The sequence below is a fragment of the Colletotrichum chrysophilum genome (assembly GCF_026319265.1).
Source record: "Colletotrichum chrysophilum strain AFK26 chromosome Unknown scaffold_9, whole genome shotgun sequence".
Classification (NCBI taxonomy): Eukaryota; Fungi; Ascomycota; class Sordariomycetes; order Glomerellales; family Glomerellaceae; genus Colletotrichum; species Colletotrichum chrysophilum.
In genome coordinates this window covers 589,404-616,943 of record NW_026517296.1, presented here as the reverse complement: position 1 = coordinate 616,943, position 27,540 = coordinate 589,404, and the positions used below count along the sequence as shown (strand labels likewise).

General features: G+C 54.2%; 10 protein-coding genes and 1 non-coding gene across 11 annotated transcripts; 3 read left to right on the top strand and 8 right to left on the bottom strand.

Annotated features, from left to right (window-relative positions):
* Positions 1-76: 76 nt before the first annotated feature.
* Positions 77-652, top strand: COL26b_002037 (uncharacterized protein; the record flags this gene model as incomplete). Its single annotated transcript, XM_053174969.1, has 2 exons — positions 77-528; positions 631-652. The coding sequence occupies 2 exons, from the start codon at positions 77-79 to the stop codon at positions 650-652; spliced, it is 474 nt and encodes a 157-aa protein (XP_053041264.1).
* Positions 653-2,545: 1,893 nt separating this feature from the next.
* On the bottom strand, positions 2,546-3,131 carry COL26b_002036 (uncharacterized protein; the record flags this gene model as incomplete). The annotated part of the gene is made up of 3 exons (XM_053174968.1): positions 2,546-2,690; positions 2,750-2,856; positions 2,910-3,131. 3 exons carry the CDS (start codon positions 3,129-3,131, stop codon positions 2,546-2,548), a joined length of 474 nt encoding a protein of 157 aa, XP_053041263.1.
* A 4,214-nt stretch (positions 3,132-7,345) lies between these two features.
* Positions 7,346-8,829, bottom strand: COL26b_002035 (uncharacterized protein; the record flags this gene model as incomplete). Its single annotated transcript, XM_053174967.1, has 2 exons — positions 7,346-8,059; positions 8,122-8,829. The coding sequence occupies 2 exons, from the start codon at positions 8,827-8,829 to the stop codon at positions 7,346-7,348; spliced, it is 1,422 nt and encodes a 473-aa protein (XP_053041262.1).
* Positions 8,830-10,417: 1,588 nt separating this feature from the next.
* On the top strand, positions 10,418-11,770 carry COL26b_002034 (uncharacterized protein; the record flags this gene model as incomplete). Its single annotated transcript, XM_053174966.1, has 1 exon — positions 10,418-11,770. The coding sequence occupies one exon, from the start codon at positions 10,418-10,420 to the stop codon at positions 11,768-11,770; it is 1,353 nt and encodes a 450-aa protein (XP_053041261.1).
* Positions 11,771-12,609: 839 nt separating this feature from the next.
* Positions 12,610-14,345, bottom strand: COL26b_002033 (uncharacterized protein; the record flags this gene model as incomplete). The annotated part of the gene is made up of 2 exons (XM_053174965.1): positions 12,610-12,716; positions 12,776-14,345. 2 exons carry the CDS (start codon positions 14,343-14,345, stop codon positions 12,610-12,612), a joined length of 1,677 nt encoding a protein of 558 aa, XP_053041260.1.
* An 847-nt stretch (positions 14,346-15,192) lies between these two features.
* Positions 15,193-15,264, bottom strand: COL26b_002032. The gene has a single exon. It is a non-coding gene; the product is annotated as a tRNA-Ala (tRNA).
* Positions 15,265-15,715: 451 nt separating this feature from the next.
* On the bottom strand, positions 15,716-16,875 carry COL26b_002031 (uncharacterized protein; the record flags this gene model as incomplete). The annotated part of the gene is made up of 3 exons (XM_053174964.1): positions 15,716-16,006; positions 16,125-16,598; positions 16,819-16,875. 3 exons carry the CDS (start codon positions 16,873-16,875, stop codon positions 15,716-15,718), a joined length of 822 nt encoding a protein of 273 aa, XP_053041259.1.
* A 981-nt stretch (positions 16,876-17,856) lies between these two features.
* On the bottom strand, positions 17,857-18,543 carry COL26b_002030 (uncharacterized protein; the record flags this gene model as incomplete). Its single annotated transcript, XM_053174963.1, has 1 exon — positions 17,857-18,543. The coding sequence occupies one exon, from the start codon at positions 18,541-18,543 to the stop codon at positions 17,857-17,859; it is 687 nt and encodes a 228-aa protein (XP_053041258.1).
* Positions 18,544-18,707: 164 nt separating this feature from the next.
* Positions 18,708-19,607, bottom strand: COL26b_002029 (uncharacterized protein; the record flags this gene model as incomplete). The annotated part of the gene is made up of 1 exon (XM_053174962.1): positions 18,708-19,607. The coding sequence occupies one exon, from the start codon at positions 19,605-19,607 to the stop codon at positions 18,708-18,710; it is 900 nt and encodes a 299-aa protein (XP_053041257.1).
* A 2,552-nt stretch (positions 19,608-22,159) lies between these two features.
* On the top strand, positions 22,160-22,687 carry COL26b_002028 (uncharacterized protein; the record flags this gene model as incomplete). The annotated part of the gene is made up of 4 exons (XM_053174961.1): positions 22,160-22,203; positions 22,289-22,345; positions 22,400-22,527; positions 22,587-22,687. The coding sequence occupies 4 exons, from the start codon at positions 22,160-22,162 to the stop codon at positions 22,685-22,687; spliced, it is 330 nt and encodes a 109-aa protein (XP_053041256.1).
* Positions 22,688-25,645: 2,958 nt separating this feature from the next.
* COL26b_002027 (uncharacterized protein) lies at positions 25,646-26,741 on the bottom strand (the record flags this gene model as incomplete). The annotated part of the gene is made up of 4 exons (XM_053174960.1): positions 25,646-25,783; positions 25,835-26,328; positions 26,381-26,493; positions 26,578-26,741. 4 exons carry the CDS (start codon positions 26,739-26,741, stop codon positions 25,646-25,648), a joined length of 909 nt encoding a protein of 302 aa, XP_053041255.1.
* Positions 26,742-27,540: the final 799 nt, after the last annotated feature.

The window sequence follows — 27,540 nt, the reverse complement described above, 5'->3', positions numbered from 1 at the left end:
GGGAGGGCGGAGTTGGTGTACACGATTCTCCAGGTGAGAAACCCTTGTTCGAGTTCGAGATGGGGTGTCCTAATGCATGGAGGGCCAGGACTTCTGGAGAGGCGCGGTCTACAACGACTCCTCATGGACGCCGCACGCCTTCAACGAGTCGCGGATGGACTTTGCCGTGGCCCTCAATCCAGGCGGCATCAACGCCGACTTCCGCAACCTCACCGCGTTCCGCGCGCGGGGCGGCAAGATTCTACAGTACCACGGGCGGGCGGACCAGACCGTCACGCCGGCGCTGAGCTCTGAGTTCTTTGAGGGTGTGAAGCGCGTGGTCGGGCTGACGCAGGCCGAGATGGACGGGTTCTACAGGTTGTTTTTTATCCCGGGGATGAGGCACTGCAGCGGCGGGCGCGGCGCGTGGGATATCGGGCAGACGTACCCCCTTGATGGGCGACGGCTGGATCCGAGGGGGAACGCGTTATTGGCGCTTGTGGAGTGGGTTGAGGGCGGGAGGGCGGCGGAGGAGGTTGTGGGAGCGATGTATGGGGGTGAGGGCAATTGCGAGGTGTTGGCTGAGAGGAGTAAGTTTGTTTTCTGTTGTTTTGTGAGTGTTTTGTGGGTGTGGTTGCTAATTTGAGGCAGAGTATTGCTCGTATCCGTATGAGAGTCGATGGGATGGGGTTCAGAACTCGAATTTGTCGACGGCGTGGAACTGCGTGCTGCCTGCCCATTAATTGTTCGGAGGCAGAGGAAGACAAGCTTAGACACAGAGTTTCGGCTTTCAGAAATCGAAAGAGTCTGCGTTGTTGCTGGAGATATCCCATTAGTACATGGTGAATCAAGATCGAAGTTACACAGACACACATAGAGCAGTGATGCAGCGTGCTGTGGTAACACAAGATGCCGCTGTGGTAAATATAAATACTTTTGGTTCTATTGGAAGACCTAAGTGTCGCAGAAACTAAAAGACATAGCAACCCCTGGATACCTTCGCGTACCTACTCTTACTCTCTCGGCAACCCCTATCCCTCAGCTCTTAACCCTTCTGCACCCTTCTCTCGTGTAACTCGTACCAGATGCAAAGCAACACCAGATACTCAACACCAAGGGCGTACGACCGTCATGTGAATGAACCCACATCTAAACCCACATCTACACAGGTTCCCACGTATCCTCGACACTATCAGACATACCCCCAAATTGACTGTCGTCCGGAAATAGGCGCAGGTCATCAGCGTAATGTGGACAATAGCAGAGCCTCCCAAGCAACATTCGAGTGCCTCGTTGGCAGAGGCAGAGGCGGCAGCACTGTACGTAGACCTGATCACGTCACGCGGGAGGTTGATGCGGATGGGGACATGATCATGACAGACGCTCCGCCCGTGGAACGTGAAGAATCGTACATGAGATTTGTGAGGAGCTAAGTAGTCTAGCCCCCCATGCCGGAGGCTGTGCATCTCTTAATTCAGCATCGTTGTTGCCTTCCATCAACCCATCTCTGCTGAACAAGGATATGCGTGGGGGTTGAGACACGGGCGAAGCCAGGGTTCCTCTCTGTGAAGGGCCGTGCCGTCACTTCGCTTTCTGAAGATGTAAACTCTGCGGCGGCAATACCGAAGGAACCAGGGCCTAGATACAGGACGCAGCGCAAAGTAAAGAAATGAAATCCATGCTGTTCTAGCGTTGCATGAGTGTCAGATATCGTCGTCGACCGCGCGGGGCAGGGCGCCTGTACCTCCATGCTAGACCCGTGACAGTGGCATGAGAGGCGTCAACATATCTCAGAAGCCCATTTGGAGCCCGTGCGCAGGCAGGTAGTACAGAAGAACAGGCAAGTCCGCGATGATTCTGCCTCGACAGCCCTTTGCTAGACTCACAGATGGATCAGGCCATTTCAATAGCGTATAATATCAAATTTCAAGCTCTACCATACGTTTCATGGGATAGGTATCCAGTAATCATGTTCTAAATGCTTTTGATCCGAGCCAATCCACAACGAAGCAGCACAAACTCATCCGCTCTTCTCATTATAAATCACGCCAGACATCTAATAAACTCTGTCAGCGGTGTGCTGCTATTGGAAAGAAGCATTACAAGATGTCTTGACTTACCAAGAAAGGACCAATATAGGTCAGTGGCACTCCGGCATCATTACTCCAGTAAGGAGGAACTCCCCAACCCCTCATGTTGGGACAGTTAGTAAACTGCGGTGGGTTTACGCGGGCCCAGGTGGTCTCATATGGATTATAGTCGAAATTGAATTCGCAGACAGGTAGGTTAGACTGGATATCGCATGTTGTTAGCGCCATGAATTCCCCGTCAATTTGCAGACTACGCAGACTGCGAAAGAGGGTCAACTCACCACACAGCTCAGCGTCAAGTCTTTTACATCAAACGCCTCAGACCCGTTCTTCCCACGACACGACTGAGCGTCGATGTAGAGTTCGCTCGGCGTCGTCCAGTTTTTGGAAAACGCTACGTCGAGGATCTCCTTCATGCGATCCATGCCAATATCTACCATCCACGAATGATTAGTCGAGCTCTGGGATAACATCTCTCAAACGAATGTAGACTTACCGTTTGCTTTCGCGAGGCCGTATGAGTCTTTACCGTCGAACCAAATTGGGCCGCACGTCATCTTGTCGTCCAACTTCGAGCAATCATACGGGTCAATAGGAATTTCCCGCGGGTCGACACCGGGACTGCAAGCAACTTGTTAGTCTCCATTTGGTACAGTGTTTGAGGGGCGAAGCCAACGCACTTCTTGACGGCGAAGTAGCCTGCTTGCTGCAAAGCCTGGTTGAAAACCCATTTCTTGAGGTTGTGGTACATGAAGTCAGTGTCCTCTGGTAAGTTCGTCTTGAGCCTCTGTTGGCCGAGTGTCAGTCAAACTCCGCACAGCATAGTAAGTTGACAATTACCTGGCTGAAGCCACCATTTGAGGTAAGCGCATAGAATGTGTCAAAGTTTGTCTGAATTTCAGTCAAAGCTGCTCCGACATTCTTCTGAAATTCGTTGACGTTCGTCCCAAGGGCATCTGACAAGCCCTCCCAGGGCACGTCGTACACCGTCTTCTGAGGGAACAGCAGATTGAAAAGACCAGATCCACCACCCAGAACACCGATCAGGGAGGCGAAGATCATGCTTGCTGCAACTGAACCACCGAGGAGAGGAGCCAACGCCTGTTGCACCCATCAGCGTTTGGTTCTATCGACAATGACGAGCCAATGTCCTACTTACCGCGAATTGACCGAGGCCGACCAGGTAGATCGGAGAAAACAGCGGTGTTTTGGGGTTCTTCGTCGTTGGCGGCGCGACGGTCTTGACGATCTCGGCCACTGAACCACTATTTTAGACTGGTGAGCAAACAGGTTAAACGACGAGGGTGTAGTAGAGACTTACATAGCACTTGCCTGTCCCTGAAGTAGCGACGAATGGTAATTGGTCCAGAAGAGATTGATGGCTGGTACACTGCGTCAACGGGCTGCTCAAGAGATCAAAGCATTCAAACGGCAAGGAATCTAACCATAGATGTTCCAGATGACCTAACGAAGACATAATTAGCATTGAGACGCCATGCAATCTGCGGCCAACACTCACGTAAAACTCCTGATACGAGGCATATCCAGCGTCGCGCCCGCTGGGAGGCGGAGTGCATGCGTTGAGAGCCACGAAGTCGCATTGCCATGAAATGAGACCCTGTGTCACGTCAGATTGAGGTCGATTGTATCGTCGATCGTGCCAAAGGCGGGGTCTTTCATACGGCGGAATCCAGGTAACACTGGGCAAAGCCCTTCTTCGAAGCCTCGCACCTCGCAGAGTTGTTGGACCACCAGTGCTGCAAAGGCAATTAGCTCGGTTCGCTCTGCATTAGAAATGAGTGGCTGGGCAACTTACATTTAGGTGGTTGTTCATTTCGAGAACCTGCCAACATTCTGGCAAGATGCTGGAAATAGTTCGATGCGTCAGCAGGTTGCAAGAGTCACAGTTGAGGATGGGGAGGGACAATACGTACCCGTCTTCGGAAAAGAAGGAACAGTCGTCAACGGTGACATTCTGTGCTGGTTGCGCATCTTGTCGTGTTTCCAACACCTCGATGCTGCGCCTTGAGGCTAGTGGAGCGGTTCCTAACACCTCGATGCTGTGCCCCGAGGCCAGTGAAGCACCGAGACCAAGCGCCGCAAGCGCAATGACGTTCGAGAAGATCATACTGCCGACAGCTTGAAACTCGTGGTGATATTGAATTGGCGTGGAGTTGTGGGCGACAGGAAGGCGAGCCAAGTGCGATGCTGGGTATATGATGGAAGTGAAAGAGAGTTGGGTTGATCGCGAAGATATCTAAGAACCGACGCACAGTTCTGCTGATAAGATCTAGTCTCGTATGATGTCGAGGCTGTGCGTGGCGGGCCGCGGGCGCTCCGTTTGATATCAACCCTTGGCACTTGGTTTTGTCTTGACTGGATATCGAGTTGTGAACTCAAAGGATCATCGGCACTTGATTCGTGCGGACGCCGGGGGTCTTAGACGATGTTGAATAAGGACAGCTCCGCTGGTAAGGCAAACGAATCACCGGAGGAGCATAGTCTTCCGCGTACTGTTATGGAGTGCTGTATTAATCGGTAAATCGGAAATCGCGTCCCGATAGCAGAACCGTTGGAGACAAAATGATTAAGGGTGAACTTCAAGCACCAGCGGACAAACCCGATGCATAAGGCCTTGGCATGGGCACGACTCAATATAAGAAGTCATCGTAGAGATGGTGCAGCAAACGCGCTGGAGGAGGTACATGACAGCTGTGGGGGCTATGAATAGTTCACGATGACATCCCCCCAGCCCTAAGGGGGAGGGTGCACCTCAAACCAGAGGAGCGGCACTTGCGCAGATCACTTCTGACGTTGACGTCTGTTATTCCGAGGACTCAATTGCCGTTCCTGGAATAACGGGTCTTGGGTGATTGGTGTGTGGGCACGTCGGGAATGCCGAGACTCAAGATAAGCGGCTTCTTATCGAGCGCCGCAAAGGCTTCATTCTCGCCAGAGTGGGGGTCAAGCCTATAAATGCTCACCTTAGGGTGTCATTGATCTTATCAGTCGTGAAGTGCGCATGACTTGGGGGAATGGACTCAAGAGAGCCCGCAACTAAACCCACGTGCAACCACAGCACTGAGAAGCATTGACAAAGTATAACATATAGGTAGGTAGATAACACTGGCACGGGCTTCTGGGAGGCAAGGATGTAAGCTGCGGGTGGTGAAGAGTATGAAGATAAGCTATATTATTTTATCGGGGCGTAATAAAATATATATATGTGTATGACTTGTGCACGTAGATCACTTTGCAGAGATAACATCCTCCCGCGAACTTCGGGCATACCACAGCTACGGGTTGCGCATTTTGTACTCAGCCATTTACTTCTCATTTTGCTGCAGCGGCCGCAAAAGGGTGTTGTCGGTCTCGGATGCGCCTAATGTGACAGTACAATCTGTGAAACACGGACAAAGCGGTTTGACCTTGCGCGACACCGTTTTGTGGAACTCCGAGATTTCTCTTATCTTTTGTCCACCCGACGGCCACGGCTTGAGCGAAGCAAGCCCAGGCGGGGCATCTGGATCCGTATGAAAGGGCGACAACCGCCAGTTGAGAAAAGAGTTGCCAGGGTCATGCGACCCTCACTCCTTTCCTTTCCTCAGCTAAAAAGGCAGGTTCGACCGGTTAACAAAGCAATCTGAGTTGCTGTTTACATTGAAAGCTGGCGGTCGACCTCCTTCAGAAAGTAGCAAGCAGGCTGCGCAGCGCAGCGCATGATCTCTGTTCGAAGACTCGACATGGGCTGTCGCATCAGATAGATAGCAGACGGGCCTGTTCCCCCTATTGTGCCGCCTGTTACAGATCGGCGATGTAGTAACTTGAGATTCGAAATTCCGACCGCACATCGCGCCATTTGGCCCGCTGGTTTAACAGCAGTCAATCCAATCAATTGTGTTCCTTCATACGTCCTGGGTGGCGCGTAGAATTTGCTGTTGTCTGTCTGCCATATCATAGGGGCTCCGCTTGCATGTTGTAATGCAACTAGAGCGCTAACCCTAACCCTCGTCAACGGAAGTGTGAGATTGCACTTCCCATGAAGCAGAGTATCTTTCAAGGTTATATGTTGATGTGCGTGGTGAACGTATCATGCGGCAGATGCGTTGAAAACCTCACATTCGAGCTTGTGAACACCGGCGAATCAATCGAAGGCGTCGGTAAGACCGTGGGCTGATGAGTTGGGGGTAATCCAGAACGAAGCTCCGTTGTCTCTGATAGAAGCTCTGCTAACGTACGAATTCATGCACGTATTTGTCCCTTCTATGGTTGGTCGATGTAACGCGAGAAGGGCAGCAAGGAGGTGACCGTCGGTGCAAAGCGGCGGCGGTGGTGGGGCTTTCGCTCGGGGAGTTATGCTGGAGACGCCGGCTCTAACATCCATCATGTCTGGTTAGCTACGCAATGTAGTTTATGAAATTGAGACATGTTAACGAACATTATAAATTACCAGTCCATCCTCGGATTGGGTACTCTTGCTTTATCTGTTCATGTTGAGAACCAACGTATGCTGGAGCAGCATCGGGGGATGGCGGTGGCCCAAGATTCAAAAATGTGACGATGAAGCCCGCAGCCATCAGCGGTGCAATTTTTGCCGCCGTCGGCACGGCTCGTAGTCGACGGATCAGAGGATTGCGGGCTAGGAAACTCATTTTGCTTCGATTTTGGGTGGATGAGTGTAATTATGTGTGGTCTTTGACACTTCTTTTTTTTAACCACAGGCGTACTTGTCGGTTTATAAGTTTCATCAAGTTTTCCGGAGAAAGGTCAAGAGGCTATCCACAAAAACATTGCCAACAGAAAACTTTAAATTGGCTTAACCCTAGAAAACATAACGAACTTTTGACTCAGAACCCGTTGAGGTCGCACGGGTGTGCGCTCGATTCGCGAGTTATGGTCCACTTCCGACCGTCCTTGCCGCTTTTGCCGGCGCCGCCCACCGACTTCTCGCCGGTTCTGGACCCACTTTCGGCTCCGTGTCCGGGTGGTGTAAGCGACAATAATGCTTGGCGATCCTGAAAAACACTAGCTAGCAGGAGCTAATCCCATCTATTCTCTTTCTCAACCGCCGCCGTATAAAACCATTCGATCAAGATACATATTGGATTATCCCCACTATGCGCAGGACGTATACACTAATACGAGCAATCTTCCATCCGCAAGTTGTTATTTAGTACAAAGAGTGGGTACAAAAACGCTCCCAAGGTTCTCAATTACCTGGAGAGATGTCGTCTACAGCACAGGACGATCCTACGTTGCCGTTGCTACTTTCTAACTCACCATGGTATCTTGCGCAACCTGACATAGCACTGCGTCGGCTTGACAGTCAGTCCGACACACCCATTGTACCCAGATAGCTCATCCGGGCAGCGAAGAAGCTCAAAGTGGCAGAACAAGAGCACCGTAAACATTCTAAGCTCCAAATACGCCAGTCGCCGTCCGAAACAAGCCCTAGGCCCCAGTCCAAACGCCATTTGCGGCCCGGCGGTAGCATCAAACACCTCGCGATCGGCGTCGTCTTTCGACGGCACCAGCCAACGCGCGGGCTGGAAATCCGCCACCGGATAAGGCGACGAGTTCCAGCTACGGATGCGGCTAGCTGCGTTGAGGGCCCTCTTCGTGCGTTGCGAATCCGGTATGTCGAATTCAGGCTTCATAATGCTCTCGCCGATAGTGACCAGGATGATGTTTGTATCTTTCGGGATTCGGTGGCCTAGGATGGTGGTGTCGTAGAGGGCCTGTCTGTCGGTGACGGACGTGGTTCCTGCGCAGCGGAGGATCTCTTCCATGGTGGCATCTAGGTATGGGATCGTGGTCTTGGTGATTTCTTCGCAAGTTGGCTGTCGTCTCTCTGCGGCTGCTTCTGATAAGTGCCTGCGTAGCTCATCGCGAAGTGTTCGTTGGATATCCTGATGATCTGTCAAGTACTTCAAGCCCCATCCAAAGGTGGTGGCGCTGGTCTCATGCCCCGCCATCAAGAAGCCAAAGACCTGCATTACCCCCTCGATTCAGTAAAGCCTCATCGGATAAGCGGCTGGCTGTTTTGACATACCTCGCTGTGCATTCCAACAGACTTGAATACCGGTTTCCTACCTTCTTTCTCAGCAAAATGCTTCTCCCTGTGTATCATGTGGTCGACTGCCGAGGATACAGGTTCCTGAGACTTGAGTCTCTCCACAGCGATGTCAATCTCGCGATCGATAAAGTCGTCTCGGATCCGTTTGGCCTGCTTGATGCGCGAAGTTTGGTGCATACACCAGGACCGAAACCTCGGAAACACGGCTTTCCTCGCCTCCTCGACAGATTCGGCCAGCGTCAGAATCGCATCGACGACCTTGTTCCTCGCTTCTTCTGGAAACGACACAGGATCTCCAGGTTTGGAAGGTTCTTCTACCCCTCCCATGGAGGCGACCGCTTCAAGTCGGGCTGGTATCGCTGAATGAGCAAACGCTCCCCCAAACGAGAACGAGAACACCGCGTCCAAAGCACCGTAGTAAATGTCCTCAAACGCAGCAAAGGGGTGTCCCCTGGCGAGCCGCGCCTTGTGATCCCACAGCTCGACAACCTTAAGCACGTTCTGGTAGATCGGCTCAGCAGCGACGTTGTGGAGGAAGCCTGGCGTCATGAGGTCTTGCAGCCACCTCCGCTGCCTCTTGTAGAGGGGGTCCTGGCTCTTTATGAGCATGTGAAATTGGGGGAACAGAGGTCCGAAGATGTGTTCGAGACTGTCTGAGCGGTCGAGCTCTTTGGTTCGCCGCATGGTGATGTCCTCGGCTTCGCGAAAGTCGGAGAGGACGACTATGGGTCGCGAAAAAGGTGCCAGCCAGAGCTGGATGATGGGTGACTGGAGCTTCTCGCATTGGGAAGAAACCCATTTCCAGAGCGATATGTCTTGTTTTTGGCTGTCGAGGAGTGCGGGAATGTCTCCCATGAGAGAGTTTGCTGCATCTTTGTTGTATGGTATGCCGGGTATTGGTTTTGGGAGGAGGAATAGGTACAGAGCATATGCTGACAAGATCAAGACTATGATCTCGAAAAGAGTCGTTTGAGAATCAGACTGATTTGGATACATCTTCAAGAAAAGGTGCCGTGGGATTGGAATCTCGCGCTGTATTCGATTCTGCTAAGAGGTTTCTTATTGCTCGTTTATATGACTCTGATTTTTATCATAGTCTACCAATGAACTATGCATTTCCACTAATTCCACCTCCTTATAGTTATCAAGTTTATGTTATCTAATTGGTTCGTGGATGTTGAGATTCACCGCGAATATGAGTTCTACCATGGGCTTAGTACACCGGACTCAAAGTCCGAGTCCGAGCCCGATCCCGAAGCCTGGGCTCCACTCCGTGGTCCATGTCCACGACCGCCGTTCATCCATCTTCCCACGACTATTCCTCCCACACAACAATGAGGAACTGGTCAATACTTCTCAGTATTAGTGATGGAAGGGTCTTATCAAACCAAATTCCGGATTCGGCGCCGACGAACCCTCGCCTGCACGGAGTGCCGAAGGAGAAAGCTGAGGTGCGACCACCAGCGCCCCTGCAGCAGCTGCCAGCGGTCAAAGAACAGGGTATGCACCTATCCCGAGCCGTCTTCGTCCGCACGATGGAAAAGCCCTCCTGAGATGCAACAAAGTCCGTCGCGCGATGAGTCTGCGCAGCCCGAAGCCGCAGAGACAGTACCGCTTCCGTCTCAGCAGCCCGACCCGCCGCCGCCCCAGCCTGTATCGGAATGCGGAATCTGGCATTCATCATCTCTTGGCAGTGTTCTCATCAGCAGGCCGTCAGCTTCAACGTGGAATGGAGAGACGGTTGTGGGAGAGTCGCCCACACACGCAGCGGAAGGCGCGCGCGCCGAGCTGGACGGATCTCCCACCATTGCTACGTTGACCGACGTCTCGGTTCCGCCGACGTTGTTGATGGCAAAATCGAGATATTTCTCTCCAGGTCATTGGCTGCATTCAGTCATTCTGGTAGGTTCCACTATTTTTCCTTCGATGTCGTCTTTTCATACTTGTCTCACATGTCTAACAGAATCTACCAGCCTTGAAATGGCTAGATGAGGAGGTGTCTCAACAAGGGGAGTGCTGGCGAGGTCTCCAACGGTGTCGAGTTCTAGGGGAGAGCCTCAAAGCGCAGCGTCTGTTACTGCGGTTCCCTGGGCAATATGGATCCCATCTGCCGGATAAAGACGCCTCTTCCAAGTTACTCGAAAACTATCTTCGCACTTTCGAGACGGTCTACCGTGTCGTCCATGTACCAACGCTCAAAGGGGAATATGAAGCCTTCTTGAAGAATAACGAAAATCCCAACACGAGCTTTATCGTCACTCTCCAATTATGCATGGCGCTCGGAGCTTGCGTCAACGATGACACCTTCTCATTCAGACCCCAAGCTCTTCAGTGGATCCACGAAGCCCGTGAATGGCTCGAGTCGTCCGAGAAGAGAAGATTGACAATGAGCGGCATACAGATCATGTGCCTGGTCCACCTCGCTCAGCAGGCGACGGAGTCCTTGTATGGCGACCGTGTGTGGATCCTCAACGGGACCTTGCTCCGATCCGCCATGTGCATCGGCCTCCACCGGGACCCGGCGAAGCTGCCGCGGATGTCGGCGTTTCAGGCCCAGATGCGTCGTCGGCTGTGGCTGACTGTGATGGAGCTGGTGCTTGATGCGAGTGTTGAATCTGGGCAGCCGCCTTTCATCTCGGAGGATGACTATGATTGCGAGCTCCCGGCTGATCTGAACGATGGTCAGATTGGGCCCGATATTGAGACGCTGCCGGCTTTGAACACTACCACCACTTTTACGGACATGTCACTTCAGATCGCTCTGAGTCGTTCCATTGGAGTTCGACTATCTGTAGCAAAACACTGGAGCAAAATCAAACCGAACGGCGGATACGCTTCCGTGCTACAGCTAGGGACAGAATTGGTGGCCGCACGCCAGCTACTAAACAAGACTCTCTCCTCTCTCCGCCCTGAAGCATCCCAGTTCCAGCACCGCTTCTGCGACACAATCCTCACGCGGTACCTCTTCACTCTCCACATGCCCTTCGTCCCGCTCTCAAACCCTCTCTTCTGCCACTCACACAAGACCTGCGTCGACGCCGCCCTCGAAGTTTCCTACCTCACCCTGCCGGCCTCGTACCCGGACAACCCCTTCGTGGAAGCCATCCGCATGGTATCAGGAATCAAAGAGCCCTGCCCCGACTTCGACCGCCTCGTCACGTGCGGCTCCGGCTCGTTCAGGATCACCAAGCACCTCGCGACAAGCATCCTGGCCGCGGACCTGGCCGTGCGGGTGGCTGAGAATGGGGTCTCGAAGCCGGGTTCGGCGCTGCGGATCGCGGAAGAGCGTTGGCTTCTTCGTGCGGGGGTGGAGTGGGCTGAAGCACGCATCAGAGCAGGGCAGGATAATGTGAAGGATTATGTTTTCTTTGCGGTTGTACTGGCTGGTGTTGAGGCCCAGATGAGTGGGGAGTCTGCTGAGGGGGCAATGGAACAAATGGGACGTGAGGTTATTGATAAGTGTGTGGAGATCTTGACGGAGATAGTGGGAGATCACGCGGTGCCGCAGGGTAGCTATCCTAGTGTAGCTCTGGAGGATGGCGAGTTGGATATGATGGGTACCTTCTGGTCCAGTGACTTTTCTGGGATTGGTTGGATGGACTCAATGTCAATGTTGCCCATGTAAGAGAATAATGAGTATCTAATGCTGTTCTCCGTTCAAAGTTTCTGGGCGCGGAGTCTCAAGGCCGAGTCCGAGGACCGACCCGAAGATAACTGACAAGCGTTCCAGGTTTATACTGGAAGGTCTTGCACATAAACAGCAGGACAATCTCCGCCTTTTCAGGTTTGATTCAGTTCAGAGTTGACATCCAATTCGTGTAACACAAATATGAGGCCAACCCAGATTCTCCAGTCAGGACCGCACGTCCCAGTTGGAAGATACGGCGTGTAAGTCACTGCTAAAACCCAAATGCTTTGTGCCTGTAGACAAGAAATTCTCATTAACGGCTTGCAATGAAAATGCAGTTGGAAGGGATGGTGGGGAAATATTGGTTTGCCATCCATTTTGCCTATGAGTTGAGATTAGGCTTGGGGTCGTCATGGCTGACTCCGCCCCAGGAGGACAGAAACAGAGCGGAATCATTACGTACGGCATCGCACCAAATCGTCTCAATCCATTAGCGGGCGCCGCTCACAACGCCGTCTTCAACGTCTGGAGACGCTTCGCCAGCCACTTCTGGTATGTCGCGCCGCCGATGGTTGCCGGATGGTATGTGATGTACTGGGCTGATGAGAGGTGAGATACGTTGTGCCTCACGAGAGCCCTGAGTGTGAGTAAAAGTATTTCATCTGACTGCTTTCTATCAACAGAAACCGATATCTCAACTCAAAGGCAGGAAGGCTTGAGTTTCGGGATAGCCAACCTTAGTTTTGTGATTGAATCTTTTGTCATATCACGACCATCTTTCTTCACGGCTGTCTACTATTCATATCCGCCAGACCAAAGAACATCCGAATGGCTTCCTATCTCCATGTATCAGGCTGTAGGCTGAGACCATCCGTAGCACTGAACACCATGTTCTCCGGCTTTTCTCGATTGTATACCGGCCAAGTGATATTGCCGACTGACTCTGTGATATGTTAGTGAACATCTTCAAGAAATAACTTATGGGATATAAAAAGACCTGACCTTGGTGATGATTGTTCGGCGACCCCCAAACCACAAAGCTGATCCACATCCCGCTCATTACACCCGCTAACTCCTGAAACTGCCTCCTCAACTCGACATCTTCCGGAAACGGATCGACCTCCCACCCCGAACCGTCCTTATCCCCAAACACAAACGGAATCTCCTGAAAGTGCGTCGCCCCAAGCGTCTCCTTATCAACATTCGCCGTCACCACATCAAAAAAGTAACTATAACACGCCAACCCCCTCTCAGCCCACACCCTCGCCGCAAACCGCCTCCCCGCATGAAAGAACCCGTCCCCAAGAAACAGCGCCGTCTTGCCGTACTCCACCCCCAGCGCCGGGCCCGGGTCCGGTCGCACCGTGCCCAGCCCCGCGGCCGACGGCACGTCAATCTCGTCCTGGTACAGCGCCGCCCACCTCTCCACCATCACCTCGGGCGGGAGCTTCCCGCTGTTTGAGGCCGCGACGATTCCCGCGAAGTCCTCGTGCGTGTTCAACGGTCCCGGCATGGCATACTGCACCACCGAGGTCGCCTCGTTCCTGTTCGTCCCGATGAGCAGCGGGACTTTGACGAAGTTCTCCGCGCGCAGGAGGTTATAGCTCGTGTTAGTGACGAGGTCATCGTCTAACGCGAAGGTGTGCGAGTACGGCACCGCCATGCTCGCTTTATTCAACACCTCAGCCGGGACAGAACGCAAACACGCCAGCGGCTCCTCAACCCCCGCGCAGCCCGTCACATTCAACACACTCTCAAACTGCACCCTCTTCTCCTCTTCACTCAAAAATGGCGCCGTCGAAAACGGCCCGCCGCTCTGCGCGATCGCACCGCTAAACAACCTCTCATCCCGCGCCATGAGGTGATACCCAACTGACGCGGCCCCCGCGCTCTCCCCCGCGATAGTCACCCTACTTGGATCGCCCCCAAACGCAGCTACATTCTCCTGCACCCACTTGAGCGCCTGCCTCTGGTCGCGGAGTAGCAGATTCTCCTCCAGCCCCGCGGCGTTCATCATGCCGAACAGGCCGAGGCGGTAGTTCACACTGACGAAGATAACGGGCGTCCCCATCGCCACGGACTGCGCGACGAGGAAGGAGCCGTTGTAGCGCGCGTCGACGGCGCTGCCGTGCTGGAAACCGCCGCCGTGGATCCAGACCATGACGGGCAGCTTGGGTTCCGGAGGGGGGCTGGCGGGGCGGACGATGTTGAGGTGGAGGCAGTCTTCGCTCATCAGGGCGGTGTCGGGCTGGTAGATCCCCGGGACGCGGAGGGCGTTGCCCATGCAGTAGGGGCCGTAGGAGTCTGCGAGACGAGTGAAGTTCGGCCATGGGTGAGGTGGGACGGGGCGGCGGAGGCGGAGGTTGGAGATGGGCGGGGCGGCAAAGGGGATTTTGAGGAAGAAGTCCTGGTCGTAGAGACGGTTATGTTTGCCTGCTAGGGTACCGTTTTTAATGTTGACGACTGGGGGCGGTTTGGGAGTTGAGGTTAGGGGAGTTTGGGAGGCTGGAGTTGATGGTGTGAGTTGTAAGATGGCAAAGGAGAGATATTGGGTGAATAGAGCTGGTCTCATATTGGAAGGGAGAAAACGGCTGGCACTCAGAGCAATAATGAAAACTTGGAATTCTTGATAGACCAGAACATTTGGGATAACTCTCCTCTTGTACGCAGCTCGTCCGTCATTCATCAACCGTTGCAAGCGACGCAAAACCCCCCTCAAGTCTTCGGACGATAGGCTAATGGGATGATTCCCCCGTTACACAGCATTAAATAGACGGAAATGACCAATAGTCTCTAATCCGTCTCAAATGGTCCTCCCATTCGTCTTGTTCGAATCTCACGGCCTCGGAGGTCCGCAGTTCTGGGCGGTGCCGAGTCCGGAAGCGAAGACCCAGCTGACATGATATTCCTGTCTGGGGGAGAACAATTCGCTGATCTGACGGCGTATTGGCGTGAGATCTGAAGAATAAGATACCTTCCACAACATGGTAGATATGCCAGATCGCGGGTTGCCATACCGTCCGGACGCCATCGAGCAGGTTCATGAAGTGATCGACACAGGCTCACGAAAACGACACACGTCAAGATCTTCAAGCCAGCTGCGTTGACTAGGGATGTTAACATACTGAGCTAACATTTCACAATACCATCGAGTCAAGCCGCACCAACACAAACTCATTCACGAGAACCTCCTTCTTTTCAAATGATAGTACTTGGTAAAGTGCTCCGCCCCGACTTCCGCAGCGGAGTTGAGGTTACACGGCGTACCCGCCCCCACTCCTTTACCCCCAAACTCAAACCCCCAACTTCAACATCAAAACCCCATTCTCACCCATCGCAAGCAAATCTCACAAAAAGAAAAGTAATACACAAACTTCAAAGACAGAAGACATGAAAATAGTGTCAAGCAGCAAAAGAACTGGACGAACAGGGAATCGAACCCTGGACCACTCACATGCTAAGCGAGTATTATACCACTAAACCATTCGCCCTGCTTCATGTCTCCTGCGGCCAGAATGTGGGCTCAAGAAGGCGACGAGTCCGACGGATGCAGCGCGAACGAGAACTCCCGGCTACGATAATTCCAGATGCGGCAGTGGCGTGCCTTCTGGTTATTCTTCATGTATTTGGCGAGTGGCTAGTAGAAAATGTGCCGCGTGAGGTAGTTGCATTGCTTCTCGTCAACTCATTCGAGACTGATGCAATTCAATTACCAACTCACACCCCGCCTCAGACGGGAAACTGGTGAACTCCAGGCTAAGTAAACGGATGCAATGTTACCCCAAATCAAACCTTGCCGTGCTCATGCTTCTTCCCTCTCTCTCTTCCTCACTCCGCCGTCAAGCCAAAAACACATAAATGTACCGTTGTGCCAAAATACCATGCTTCGAGTGAAACTGAAAACCCGCTCCCTCCAAAGACCCCGAAGACAAGAATCTCACATTAGACCCGCAACTCGACGGCAATCTTGTCGCTCTCGCCCACCACCTCCCCGGCGCTCTCGGCGCCCTTGTTCCGCCTCTTCTCCAGCTCGCTTTCGGCGATGGACCGGATGAGCTGGATCGTCAGCTCCGTGCCCGTCGCGACGGCCTCCTCGGACGCGTCGGAGGGCACGTGCAGGAAGACGACGCGGCGGTGCTTCTGCTGCTTCCAGAGGTGCGCGAGGGAGGAGAAGTAGATGAAGTCGCAGAGGTAGTGGCCCGCGTCTTCGGATATGCGGAGGTCGGATCGGTCCTGTGTCTAGGGTCAGCGGCCGGACAACTTACATACCATCTTTCCCGTAATACATCGCTCGTCATGTGTCTTTACAAGGGAGGCCACGAAGTGTGAAAGGCTTCGAGAATCAACATACCGGACTATGCGCCTTCCACCGCCCCAAAACATCCCCCAAATCGAACTCGGTCTCGATCTCATCCGGACAGCCGTACCAGACCCAACCCTCGCCCTGCTCCTTGCGGCGCTCCTCGTCCTCGAGGCGGTTGCCGTCGACGTCGGGGAACGCGTAGCCGTCGCGGTGCCCGCGGCGCTCGACCGAGTAGAAGAGGCGCGGGCCGGCCATGCCGATGTGCACAACGGCGTCGATGCGCGGATGCGTCGCGGGGTCCCACAGCTGGGGGACGAGGTGGCGGACGGTCTGGTAGTTTACGCGGATGGCCTCGGGGTGGACGAGGATGCGGACGGGCGGAAGGGGTCGTGATGTTGTTGTTGTCGTCGTCGTTTCTGAGGGGTGGTCTTTGGGGTTCTTTGCGCGGAGGGGCGGGAGGTACGCGGGCAGGGAGTGGGCGATTTCCCAGGAAGGATTCACGGGGTATTGGACCTTGAAGGGCTGTTGCGGGTTGGTTATGTTAGCTGGGTGTGTGTGGTGTAGCAGAAGGAGCGGGAGGTAATTGAAGGGAGTTTCTGGCTCGTGTGCTCGGAGGACCGGGAGGAGTGACAATGATGTTCATCGTCGCAATGGCGGGGCAGTGACGATCTGGTGGTGAGGGGCAGACTCGGGGAAAAAGACGGGCGGGCGGTGGGGATGGACGGGTGTGTGCTGAACGTACGCCGAAGCCGGTCACGAGGACGGTGAACTCGTCTTGCGAGTCAATCTGCGACCCCATTGTGCCGGTCCTGAGTATATCAAAGGATGAGAGAGAAAAGAAAGAAAAGCTGCGAGAGGTTTTCTTCTTCTTCAAAGGACAGAGAAGGGGAGGAACGGGAAGACGGGAACGGGAAACGATTGTCTTGCGATTATGTACCTGAACTGCGGCCTCCCCTGATGCGGGATTGTTTGCGCTGTAAGAGGTGGGGTCGCAGCGCTAAATGCGAAAGGCCGCAGGCGGAGATGGGACGCCGCCGCCGCGGCAGCAGCAGCAGCAGCAGTGGGGGACAGGGGTTCGCTTCCACCATACTTGGGCGGGGGAACCCGAAGCCTGCGCAAGGACGGTGCGGGGCGCCGCTGGGCGAGATCCGAGGCAGGCGCGGGGGGTTCACACTAACCTGCCTTTTAGAGACTACAACGCATCAGAATCGCGCCCAAGGTACGAGAATCATTCCAGCATGTTCATATACACGGTTTGAACGTAATGCATTTAATAAAAGTACTTGGCCTCAGATGCAATGAACCCCGCCACGGTGAGCTGAGGCTACACATTCAGAACCGGCCGGGGTGACGAGAGTTTTTAGCTTCCGCACATGTTTAAAAGAAGGGTGGCACTAAACCACGAGGATGTCGAAGCATTAATACAAGGCCATTGGCGGTGAGGGCGCAACTACCAGGTTGTGGGCGCCGGGATGGGAAGGGTAGACTTCATAGACGTTGGTTGAAGCAAAACCTTAGCTGGCACCCTTCGCCTAACCTTGTTATGTGAGTGGTCACTAACGAAGTATCGTGCTCAGCTCAGCGAGCTGACTGAACGTTGGTCATGCCATTGTTTTACTGTTCACTGTATACTATTTCACTGCCGTCTGCCGTTATACCAGCAGCTCATCTATCGTCGTATTCAAGGCGCAGTGCACCCAACCGGTGCGGGTATCAACCATCATCGTATCTAGCCTCATCAATAACAAAGGACCTCATAACTTCCCAAAAACAATCCGGCTCACTCTGATCGCGGCTCGTCGACGATCTTGAGCCCGCCGACTTCGTCATATTCCACCCGTCTCTCGTTGACGGCATTCCGCATCTCTTCGCGCAGAACCATCTTCTCGCCGGTGACGGGGTCCCATTCCCACCCCTCTCGCATCCACATCCACCGCAGACACGCCCGAAGCTCCTTGTCGTCGGGTCGTACTCTCATCCACTCGGGCTGGAAGTTGGGTGCCGCGCCCTTGCCATTCCAGTCTTGCGCCCGCCCGAGGAGTTCGTCGCGGCAGAAGATGCGCCAGCTGTCAAGTGCGTATTTGCCTTGGGTGAAGTGGCCCATTTCCCAAGAGTCGTCTGTAGCGGCTGGTGTAGTGTGTTCCTCCTCGTGCTCGTCCTCCGTATGTTGCATAATGGCATTGAATAGACTATCTCGTTTGTCGTAGTTCTTCACTCTATGAAGGACTCCCGCCGTAGGTGGTCTCTCTAACCACAATCGTGCGTATCGCTGAATCGCTGCCGTTCTGACAACAGAAAGACCCAGGTGGTGCGTCATATTCATAATGGTAGTTGGGTCTGCCTCAGCCAGGGCGGCAGGCGTAGGGTACTTCTCTTTGATCTTGTAAAACGTAGGAATAGCCAGCGTGCCCGCTGTTTTGACGAGATAAGTAACGACGACCAATAGCCAAAAGGGCTCATGGGCCATTTCTTCCTGAATAAGACCAAATCGCGGAGCTGAGAGCGGCGGAAAGGGAATAGTTGAGACAAGGCCATTTCGCTTTTTCGGAGACTGCTTGGGCGATTGCTTCGCTGGGGATTGTGTAAAAAAGGGCGACATGACAGCAGTCTTCCGTTTGGGCGAAGGCCCGCCTACTCCTCCGATTTGACATGGCTCAAATCCAGGGGGGACAAGGGGCCGGATGAGGTCGTCGGGGACGGCGATGGGGACGGAGACAGTCGGGTGGGCCAGGATGGCTTCTCTGCCCGAAGATCCCTGGCTGTCTGCGGGCCATTGCCTTTTAAATCGCCGGCGATGTCGTCATTGCCTCCATTTGCCTGGCTGGCTGCTGTCTGAATACTGCTGCTGGACTCCGACGGACCAGAGGCGCTTGCATTTGCAGACTCAGGGTTGTTGGACTTGCGGGGGCTGTTGCGCGGTGTAGCGATGCCGTGACGGATGATTGCCGAGGGATCGGGTTGTTCACTACCGGCCGGGGATGTGGATGCCGATTGCTGCTGTGCTTGCTCATGACCCGGAGGCGCAAAGTAGTGAGAGGTGGCCTTGGGCGCGGTTCTCTGTCGCTTGACTCGCCGGGGGGCCTCAGTTGCGTCATCGTCACGCTCCCGCTTCAGACCACCCTCTCGCTTGATAACTCGCTGGTCCTTCTCGACGGGCTGGGGCGATGCAGTGAGGCCTGACCGATGGGCCCGAAGCATGGCCGACAGGTTCTTGATGGACTGGTCGGTAGCGGCCCAGCCCTTACGCAGCTCCTCGTTAGCTAGTGCGGCCTTGGTCGGACGCGGGACGAAGGCCAGAACATCTCGGGCATCGAGCTCGGAGGCAGGAGGCGGGCGGTTGTCTCTGATTGAGGCCGCACACTCCAGCTTCAGGTACCAGTCTTCGAAGCCGCTGAAGAGGCAAATGTCAGAAACGACCGCCTTTTCCTCCCAGGGAGTGCCGGGATGGGCCAGAACGTTGAGGAGGAAGGGCTTGTCGTCGTCGGATACGTCAAAACCGACGAAGTGGTCGGGTGCTAGTGCAGGCGCCATTGCTGGTGTATGTCGTCTAAGGCGATGGTGTGGGTTTGGTGGTGTAGTAGGAGTGCGAGTGTGTGTGATGGAAGAATTGAGGAGGATGAAAAATTTGAAGTCGGGAGAGATATTTTGGAAGGAAGTGAGATGTTCCGAAGACGGGTTTGAGGTGCAGTGAGAAGGCACCTGAAGAGCAGAGGTTGAAGCTCCTTGGCTCCGACGTCAAAGGAGAGAGGTAGGTCGTGGTTGGCCTTTTTGCAATTGGATTACTTTGGGGGTGGACCAGGGCCGTTGAGGAAGGCCATTGTCCGCTGTGGGCGGTCAATGGCAGTCCATTGCGGTGTCAAAGAAATTTCAATGCAGGGGAAGAAACCTGAAATGCGCAGTGGCAGCTACAAATAAGAGAATGCCGCGTTTTGGGGACTGTGGACGGTGCTGGTGAGGTCTGTTTTCAGGAGGAGACGTTGCTATTCCGCAGCACCTTCGTCCCAGAGACCTGCTGCGGTTGGGTGGTTGTTTAGCCTCATCCGGAGTGAACCCGTCCCCTGGGTCTGGTCTGCCAGGGACCCTTTTTTTTTTCTCTTTGCGGTGTCCCCTTCGGCAGCAGCGTCATCAAGACAGCCACACCGCTTAGGGGTTGGTGCTATTCTTTGAGCACCCATTCAGTGAAAAAAGAGCAACTCTTCCGTTGGCACAGGGCTGAGGTGAAACATGTAGGTAAATAACAACGGGTGACAAAAAACGGCGGCCCGGGTAGCCATCGTCGTGGTGGCTTGGGGTTGCGGTCTTGTTTGTTGATCAGTATCTCAGTTGGGGGGGTACAGACATGCAACTCAGGTACAAATATGAGGGAGAGCCTGGCCTGCCATGCCAGCGTTACGGCGTGTAGCGATGAACCACGTTGGCCCAACTTATTGGAGATGCTTATCATTATCTATCTCCGTCAGTGTCCACAGCCAGCCCAGGACAGCCAAGCCAAGCCGCTGCAGCAGGCAAGGCAAGGTAACGAACGGCGAGGTACCTTGCCTTAGCTCATCCCATCAGTCAATCAGTGTCCAACAGCAACAAGTTCCAAGTCACCTTCTCGAACCCAACGGCAGCGTCCAGGGTGGCTTTCCAGAGCCTGCGTACCCCGGATTATGCGATACTACTGATAGGGAAGGGATAAGAGGCCAGATACAGCGGCCCGGCTGGCAGGCTCCTATCGCATTGATCAAGTTACGCAATCTTGAGCCCGATCGTGTGACTCGTCCAGGTCCACTCTTCACCAACCTTCCATTGACTGAGACTGGGACTGGGACTGGGACTGGGACTGGATAAGGACACTGAGGAGTGAGCGGACGCAACGCGAACCTGAGGAACCAGTGCATGGGAATCGGCTGCTCGAGCGTGTCCCACCGTGTCGTTGCAATGATTGCAGCAAGAAACATGGCGTGCTCAGGCTTTCGTAACTCTATCTCCGCTGTGTAGGTACATAGCAGGCAGGCCAGTGTTTTCGTCCCAGCGGTCTCAGGCTGCTCACGTTTCCAGCCTGTACTCTGCAGTACTCACACCTGGGTACCCTGACTTCCATTGGACACCTCATGTTGAGGCCGCAGACATGGCAGGTCTAGTCGAGGCCCGGAAACATTCCCGCTGGACTTGCAGCTGCAGCAACCGTGCAACGCCCGGCTTCAGTTCAGTGCATCCGCCTGCTACGCCGGATGCTACTTGCAGTGAACTCTCCTGGACGGACGGCAGTGACATGTCGGCCAGCTTGCAGGAGCGAGCGATGTGGTTCTATCCCAGCCCAACGCATCCATTACGAGCATCGTTCTCATTAGTGAGCGGAGACCTGTTGCATAGGGAGCTGCGCAATTGTAGCCAGTCAGTGACAGTTGGGCATGTAGTGCGCCTCCCTCAATGGCAGTAATTGGAAGTACGACGGAGATAGGGCGTTCGGTGACACGTCTACGGAAAGCCGAAGCGGGTACGTATCGACGACAACCTGGACCTTGATGCATTGCAGAGGCAGGCGCTGCAGTCAACAGAGTTCAATTGCTTGGGCAGGTGCGGTCGGTACGTACCGATCGCAACTGCCTTTTGATGACGGGACGCATGATGAGTGGTCCACCGCGTGACGGTGGGTGGGGCGTATCGTGTCACGTGGGCGCTTTCACCCAATCCTTGCACTGCCGCCGGTCCGTCGCCTCATTTACTCTGCCTGCTCCCCGTTTTCCATTCCTAGAACTTCCAGATCCTATCTCAATCTTCCCGCCCTTCCCCCATCAACCAGCGCGTCCTTGTCGTTTTTCCGAGCGTTCACCAACCCGATCCGAATTCCCAGCGTCACCGAGCATCGAGAGATGAGTAGTCGCGGCGGTAAATTAGCCCCAGAAGTCAACCGGTGAGTCCGAATTCTCCTTCAATTCGCCCTGCCCGGTACCGTCAGCCAACACGCCCTTCTTCCCTGGCACGAGACCCGGAGCCGGGCGAGGTCACCCCACGGCCCATGCCGTCCGGCCTTTGATCTTGACTCCTACCCCGGGTCCCAATCGATGTTACCTTCATTGTGTTGCGTTATGACAGACATGGCTGACTGTTCCTGCAGAGCTCTGTTCGTGAAGAACTTGAGGTAAGCCTCTACACGACGATCGTCGACCCGACATCGACATCGACATCGACCATGACGACAATCACGATGACTAACGCGACGACAGCTACAACGTAACTCCAGAGGAGTTGTTCGACCTGTTCGGAAAATTTGGCCCGATCCGGTACGCACCTTGCTTCGATATCGATCACGACACGCATAACTAACTATTCAACAGACAGGTGCGCCAGGGCATTGCCAGCGGCACCAAGGGCACCGCCTTCGTTGTCTATGAAGACGTAATGGATGCGAAGCAAGCCTGCGACAAGCTCAACGGCTTCAACTTCCAGAACCGATACCTCATCGGTACGTCGCGTCGCCGACTCCCCACCGTCACGTCGTCCGTCCTTGCTAACACATCGCAGTTCTGTACCACCAGCCAGAGAAGATGCTCAAGTCAAAAGAGGACCTCGAGGCCCGCCGCGCTAGTTTAGCGCAGCTCAAGCAGCAGCACGGTATCGAATGACAATCCGACGGGTCTGCGGAACGCCTCCAGACATCCTCCTCGTCTGCAGGCCCGTCTTCGATTTCACCCACGAAACCGACGTTTTCTTCGTCTCCCCCTGACTCGAAGAAGACGATCCTACGAAAGGGCAAGCCGACCATATCCAGCGGACACGCATCCCGATCCGGTGTCCGATTCGCCGACGGAGTGCGACCCAACTCGCTCCAGGCCCAGACTTGCGCTTAGAGGAAACGGTGGAGTCGTTGTAAAACATGACCCGCCAACGCCAAAGCTTTTCGCAATGTTCTGGTCGGGGCATCTTTCTCACGTGCAATGCGCAACAATCGTCACATACTTTTATTGTCGTCGCTTTGGTTCTGGCTCTCACAGAGAAAAACAAAACGCCCGAAAACTTCACTCATCTCCCCCTGGAGAGTATCATGACCTGATATGAATCTTGCGCGATGGAAGGGGCAATTAGGGAAAACAGGAATTTGGGGGGATTGAGAAAGCCGCGTGCGACGTTTGGTAATACCAAACAGTCCGCCGGCAGTGTCTTTATATTTTTACTCTTTTTCTTACTTGCTTCGGGAAAGGGGAGAGGCGTATCGACATCACGACCTTTGCTTGTGGATTACCTTCCTTCGACGCTCTTCACCGCAAGTCGCTTTATCAGAGAATGCATGACAGGCGAGGTCATTACCTCACGTTTGCCCCTTATGCCATGTTGTGATGTTCTAGGTGTGACAATGCCTTTCAAGTTGACAGGCCCTTCAAAATCGTAATGACTCACTTCATGAGCTGTCCCCTGACAAGTCGTGTTGCCGTTGTGCATCAGACACTTTTCCGCAACCTGCTCGTACAGTCTCTCCGTCTTGCTTCTCAGCCCTGTAACCAAGACAGGCAGGATGACATCGTCCCGTCACCCCTCGGCCGAGTATGGCAGCTGTGCAATACACCCGTAGCGCCCTTAAACGGCGAGCCTGAGACCCTGTAAAGGTCGAAACTTTTGCGGTACTTCTTCCTTACATCCTCCCACGCGCGCCAGCGGGCGACCGAGGGGGCGAGGATGCTCAGGTTACGCGGGTTGGACGGTCAACTTGATATCGATGTCCTATCCTAGAGGTGTGAGGGTAATACATGTGTTGAGATGTGCTTGATTGGAGGCGCCGGAGGAGAAGGGAGTGTACCCTCGTTACGGTGGGCGGTTATTCTACCCATTAGATGGGGACGGGGACGTAGGATGTGTGGAACGCGAGTGTCCTCGTTATCGACGGTGATACTGATGACTGTTCGTCTTTGGTATGCCTTGCTGCCCCATTGGGGTTGCCGTTGTCTGGCATTTCTGTCCTTGGACGGCGACCTTGAAATCAGAGCTTTTGGTGCTGTTGCTCTCTAATGGACTCTGGCGGAGAAACAAGCACCTGCGCAGGAAGACGACCAAGGCCCCGATGTCGAGGTCCACGCCGGATAACCCTGAAGACGGAAGGGTCTGGAGGAAGCTTACATGTCGAGGTCTGAGACGCCAGCTTCTTGGGGGTCCGCCGAGCTGGGGGTCGTTTGCGTCGGGCTGGGTTGAGGAGGCAGGCCAGGCAGGCGGGTCCGAGAGAGGGGAGAGAGCTGTTGAAGTCTGGCGGTTTGCTGGGTCCCGTTTGTGTGTGGTTGTTCGTGGTGAAGCCGGACGGCTTGTGTCAAGATTGGGAAAGGTCGTGGGCCAGACGCGCGAGAGGGTGAGGTGGATGTTTTTGCCGCCTTTGCTAAGGTACCTTTCAAGAGAATATGTGAAGCTGTCCTCTTCCGAAATCTCTTCCGAAATCCTGATCAGCAAGTTCCCTGGCAACAACAAGCTCATTAACACAGTAGGAGATGTGCCAGCAATAACCAATCCCCACTAAGTCCTCCTTGAAATTCCCCTCCACCAGCTCGACCACCTCCCACCCCCCACCTTTCCCTCCCAACATATATCGCTGGTAAACTAATCCTTCCCTGTCAGCCTCTTAAGGTCTGTCTATCACCGTGGCGTACAGCTACCCCTAAAAGCCCCTCCGTCAGCGCCGCCATGCGCGCGGGTTGCCAAGTTGCTCACTTGAGCATCCTCATCTGAACCGCAATCAAGTCAGGACGCTTATACAGACATAGTCACTGAAAAATAGCCGAGTAACGACATATAGACGAGTTCAAAGCCAGAGGGAAGTCAGACTTTGAAGTACAATATATAGCAAAGGACGAGGATAATGAAAAAGAGACCGAGTAAGTAATCCTTGTATAAATAACCCCAAGAGGTAATCATATAAGAAACTATACCTAGCATTGCAAAATGCAACGGAATTGTTCAAGCGAGAATCAAGAGTAGTTGAACAAGGTTACTCATAAACCTTTTCTCGCGATGACCTCAGCTACCATGGTACAGAACCTTTCCTTGTGTAATGACAAGGAAGTGAGAGGCTTCGATGCTGCAGTCTCTCTCTCTGGCCCAAAAGGAGGGGGGTTCACCAACTAAGCCTGCATGTGATCCACTTGAATCGCACCATCCAATGGCAGACGACGCAAACCGATGCTGTGTCCCCCTCCAAGTGGGAAGAGCCGCCGTAGATGCAAGTCGCCGCGGAGGGGAACCGATGTCCCAAGTCTCAGTGCTTGGCAACGCCTCCCGTCGATGTTAGTGCAGAATACCATTATACACAACTGCAGTGGCACGGAAGTAACTAGTCCTCGAAACAGCAATTCAACACCACTTTGAACATGAATATATCTTCCATTTCAAGCACGCAGCTTTCCGTATCAACTATTGTGCTCCTGTCTACAATCCATATATGCCACGATGTGATCCCGTAACCCCGCCAACCGTAATCGCAGTGCGGGAAGTGCAACCTTTTGAATGCCGTTCGTAATGCCAAGAAACCAGCAAATTGTTGCTGGTCGCGTTCTTCTCCAAACTCCTTCTGCCCGTCCGAAGCCGGGCTTTGGTGTTTTTTTTCTCTAGTAAACCTTCTTCTTCTCGTCAATGGAGAACTGGCCGGGGCCGCTGTTGACGAGCAGCAGGAGACCGCCGACAATAGAGAGGATCTGGAAGAAGTCGTACTTGGCGAAGTCCTTGTGGGGGTGGTGCTCGTGGAGCTAGGAACACATTAGCACGGAGAACAGCGGGTGGGGCAGAGCATAACCTACAGTCCAGAAGTTGTTGACGAGGATGTTGAAGATGCTGAGAATCAGGACCAGGAGGGTGGCGCTGAACTTGGCCTTGAATCCGACGACAACCATGACGCAAGCAACAAAGCCAATCAGGGAGGTGATGATGCGCCAGACGGACCAGGAGCCGCTGAAGATGAAGCCAACAAAGAGGAAGATCAACAGGACACGGCCAGCAAGCTGGAAGTACATCTTGCGGTCCTTCTCGTCAAGGGTGGGCAGGCCGGCAAATGCCTTGGTCTTGCGAACCCATGAGTCGGAAAGAACCATGAGCAGGCCACCAATGACGGACAGGTTGCGCAGGAAGAAGTTGAGGTCAAAGATCAGGCCGTATCCGAGGGCCTGGGTGACGACGACGGCCATGAGACCGGCGACGGCGTAGTCGGAGTACTTGCGGATGATGACGAGAACAGAGCAGGCGGTCATGGCGACGACGTTGGTAATGAGGAACAAATGCGTAATACCGGAGGGGACTACAGCATGTTAGCACGCGATCACTTGTCGGTCGTAGGCTAGAAGACGTACTGTGTCGGTAGTCGTGCAGGTAAAGCAGCTGGTCGCTCCACTGGGTGATAATTCTGAGGGCATCCTCAAGAAAGGTGACAACAATCAGAAAGCGGCCGATGGCGGGCAAGTAGCTATCGCGAGACCCTCGTCAGCATGGCTCCAAAAGTCACGAGCTTTTCGGCAAGCTCCCTGCCAAGACCAAGGGTCCAACTCACGGCTTGACGGGCTCGCTGAGAGTGTCCAACATATCCTCAATCTTGCTCGTCTGCTGGCGGATCATGTCCAGAGGGCTGGATTCCTCGTTGTCCATACTCGAACCGCCAAAGGACGGGGGGCCACCGGCGCCCAAGCCGTAGGACGGGCCTCTTTGCTGAGCCATCGCGATGAGGGAATGATCGGAAGGGAAGGTCGCAAGGGTTGGTGGACGCGGCTGTTGCACAAAAAGGTACAGACAGACCAGCTGTTTCGCTCTCTAATTATCCTGGTCGAGAAGCCGTCGGCAGAGGCGATGGTTGGTCTGGTGGAGGGTGTTGGTGTCGAAACCGAAAAAAACAAAAGAGGGTTAACCGCAGCTGAGGATCCGAGGGCTAGCCTTGACGTTTCGGCGGCTTTAGGTTGGGCGGCAGGTTTGCGACGACGAAAGGAAAAACAGAATTGACGGATTGGTCGTTGGCGTTGGTAAAAAGAGACAAGGCCGTGAGCTGTTGGTGTGGTGACCGGAGAGAAAAGCGAAGAACGACTTTGAAGTGTCGAAGGAAGGGAACGGAGAAAGGAGGGCAAGTTGTCCTGAACGCAAAGGTAAGGCAAGGCAAGCAAGGTATGGTAGCGTGGATGACTTCTGGTACAATGTGTCCTTTCGACCTCCCGCGATGGATGCTTGAGGTCCGAGGTCCACTTTTTAGACAGAACACCCAGAACGGGTAGGTCGCTGGACAGTCACCGGCATGTACCTGCCCAGACTCGAGGTACCTGCCCAACTGCCGCAGCTTCCCGCCCCCGCTGGTGTATCCGCGAGGGGGGAAGTACCGGGCTGGCTGCCCACCTGCCCAAGCTCTCCAAGTCTCAAGGTGCCTTACCACTGGGCTAGGTGTCCACGGGGGTTACGGTTAAGGCACGACTCCGCTAGCAGTGGACTGCTTTCAGCGTTTGAGCCACTGAGCGATGGCCGTTTGCTTGCT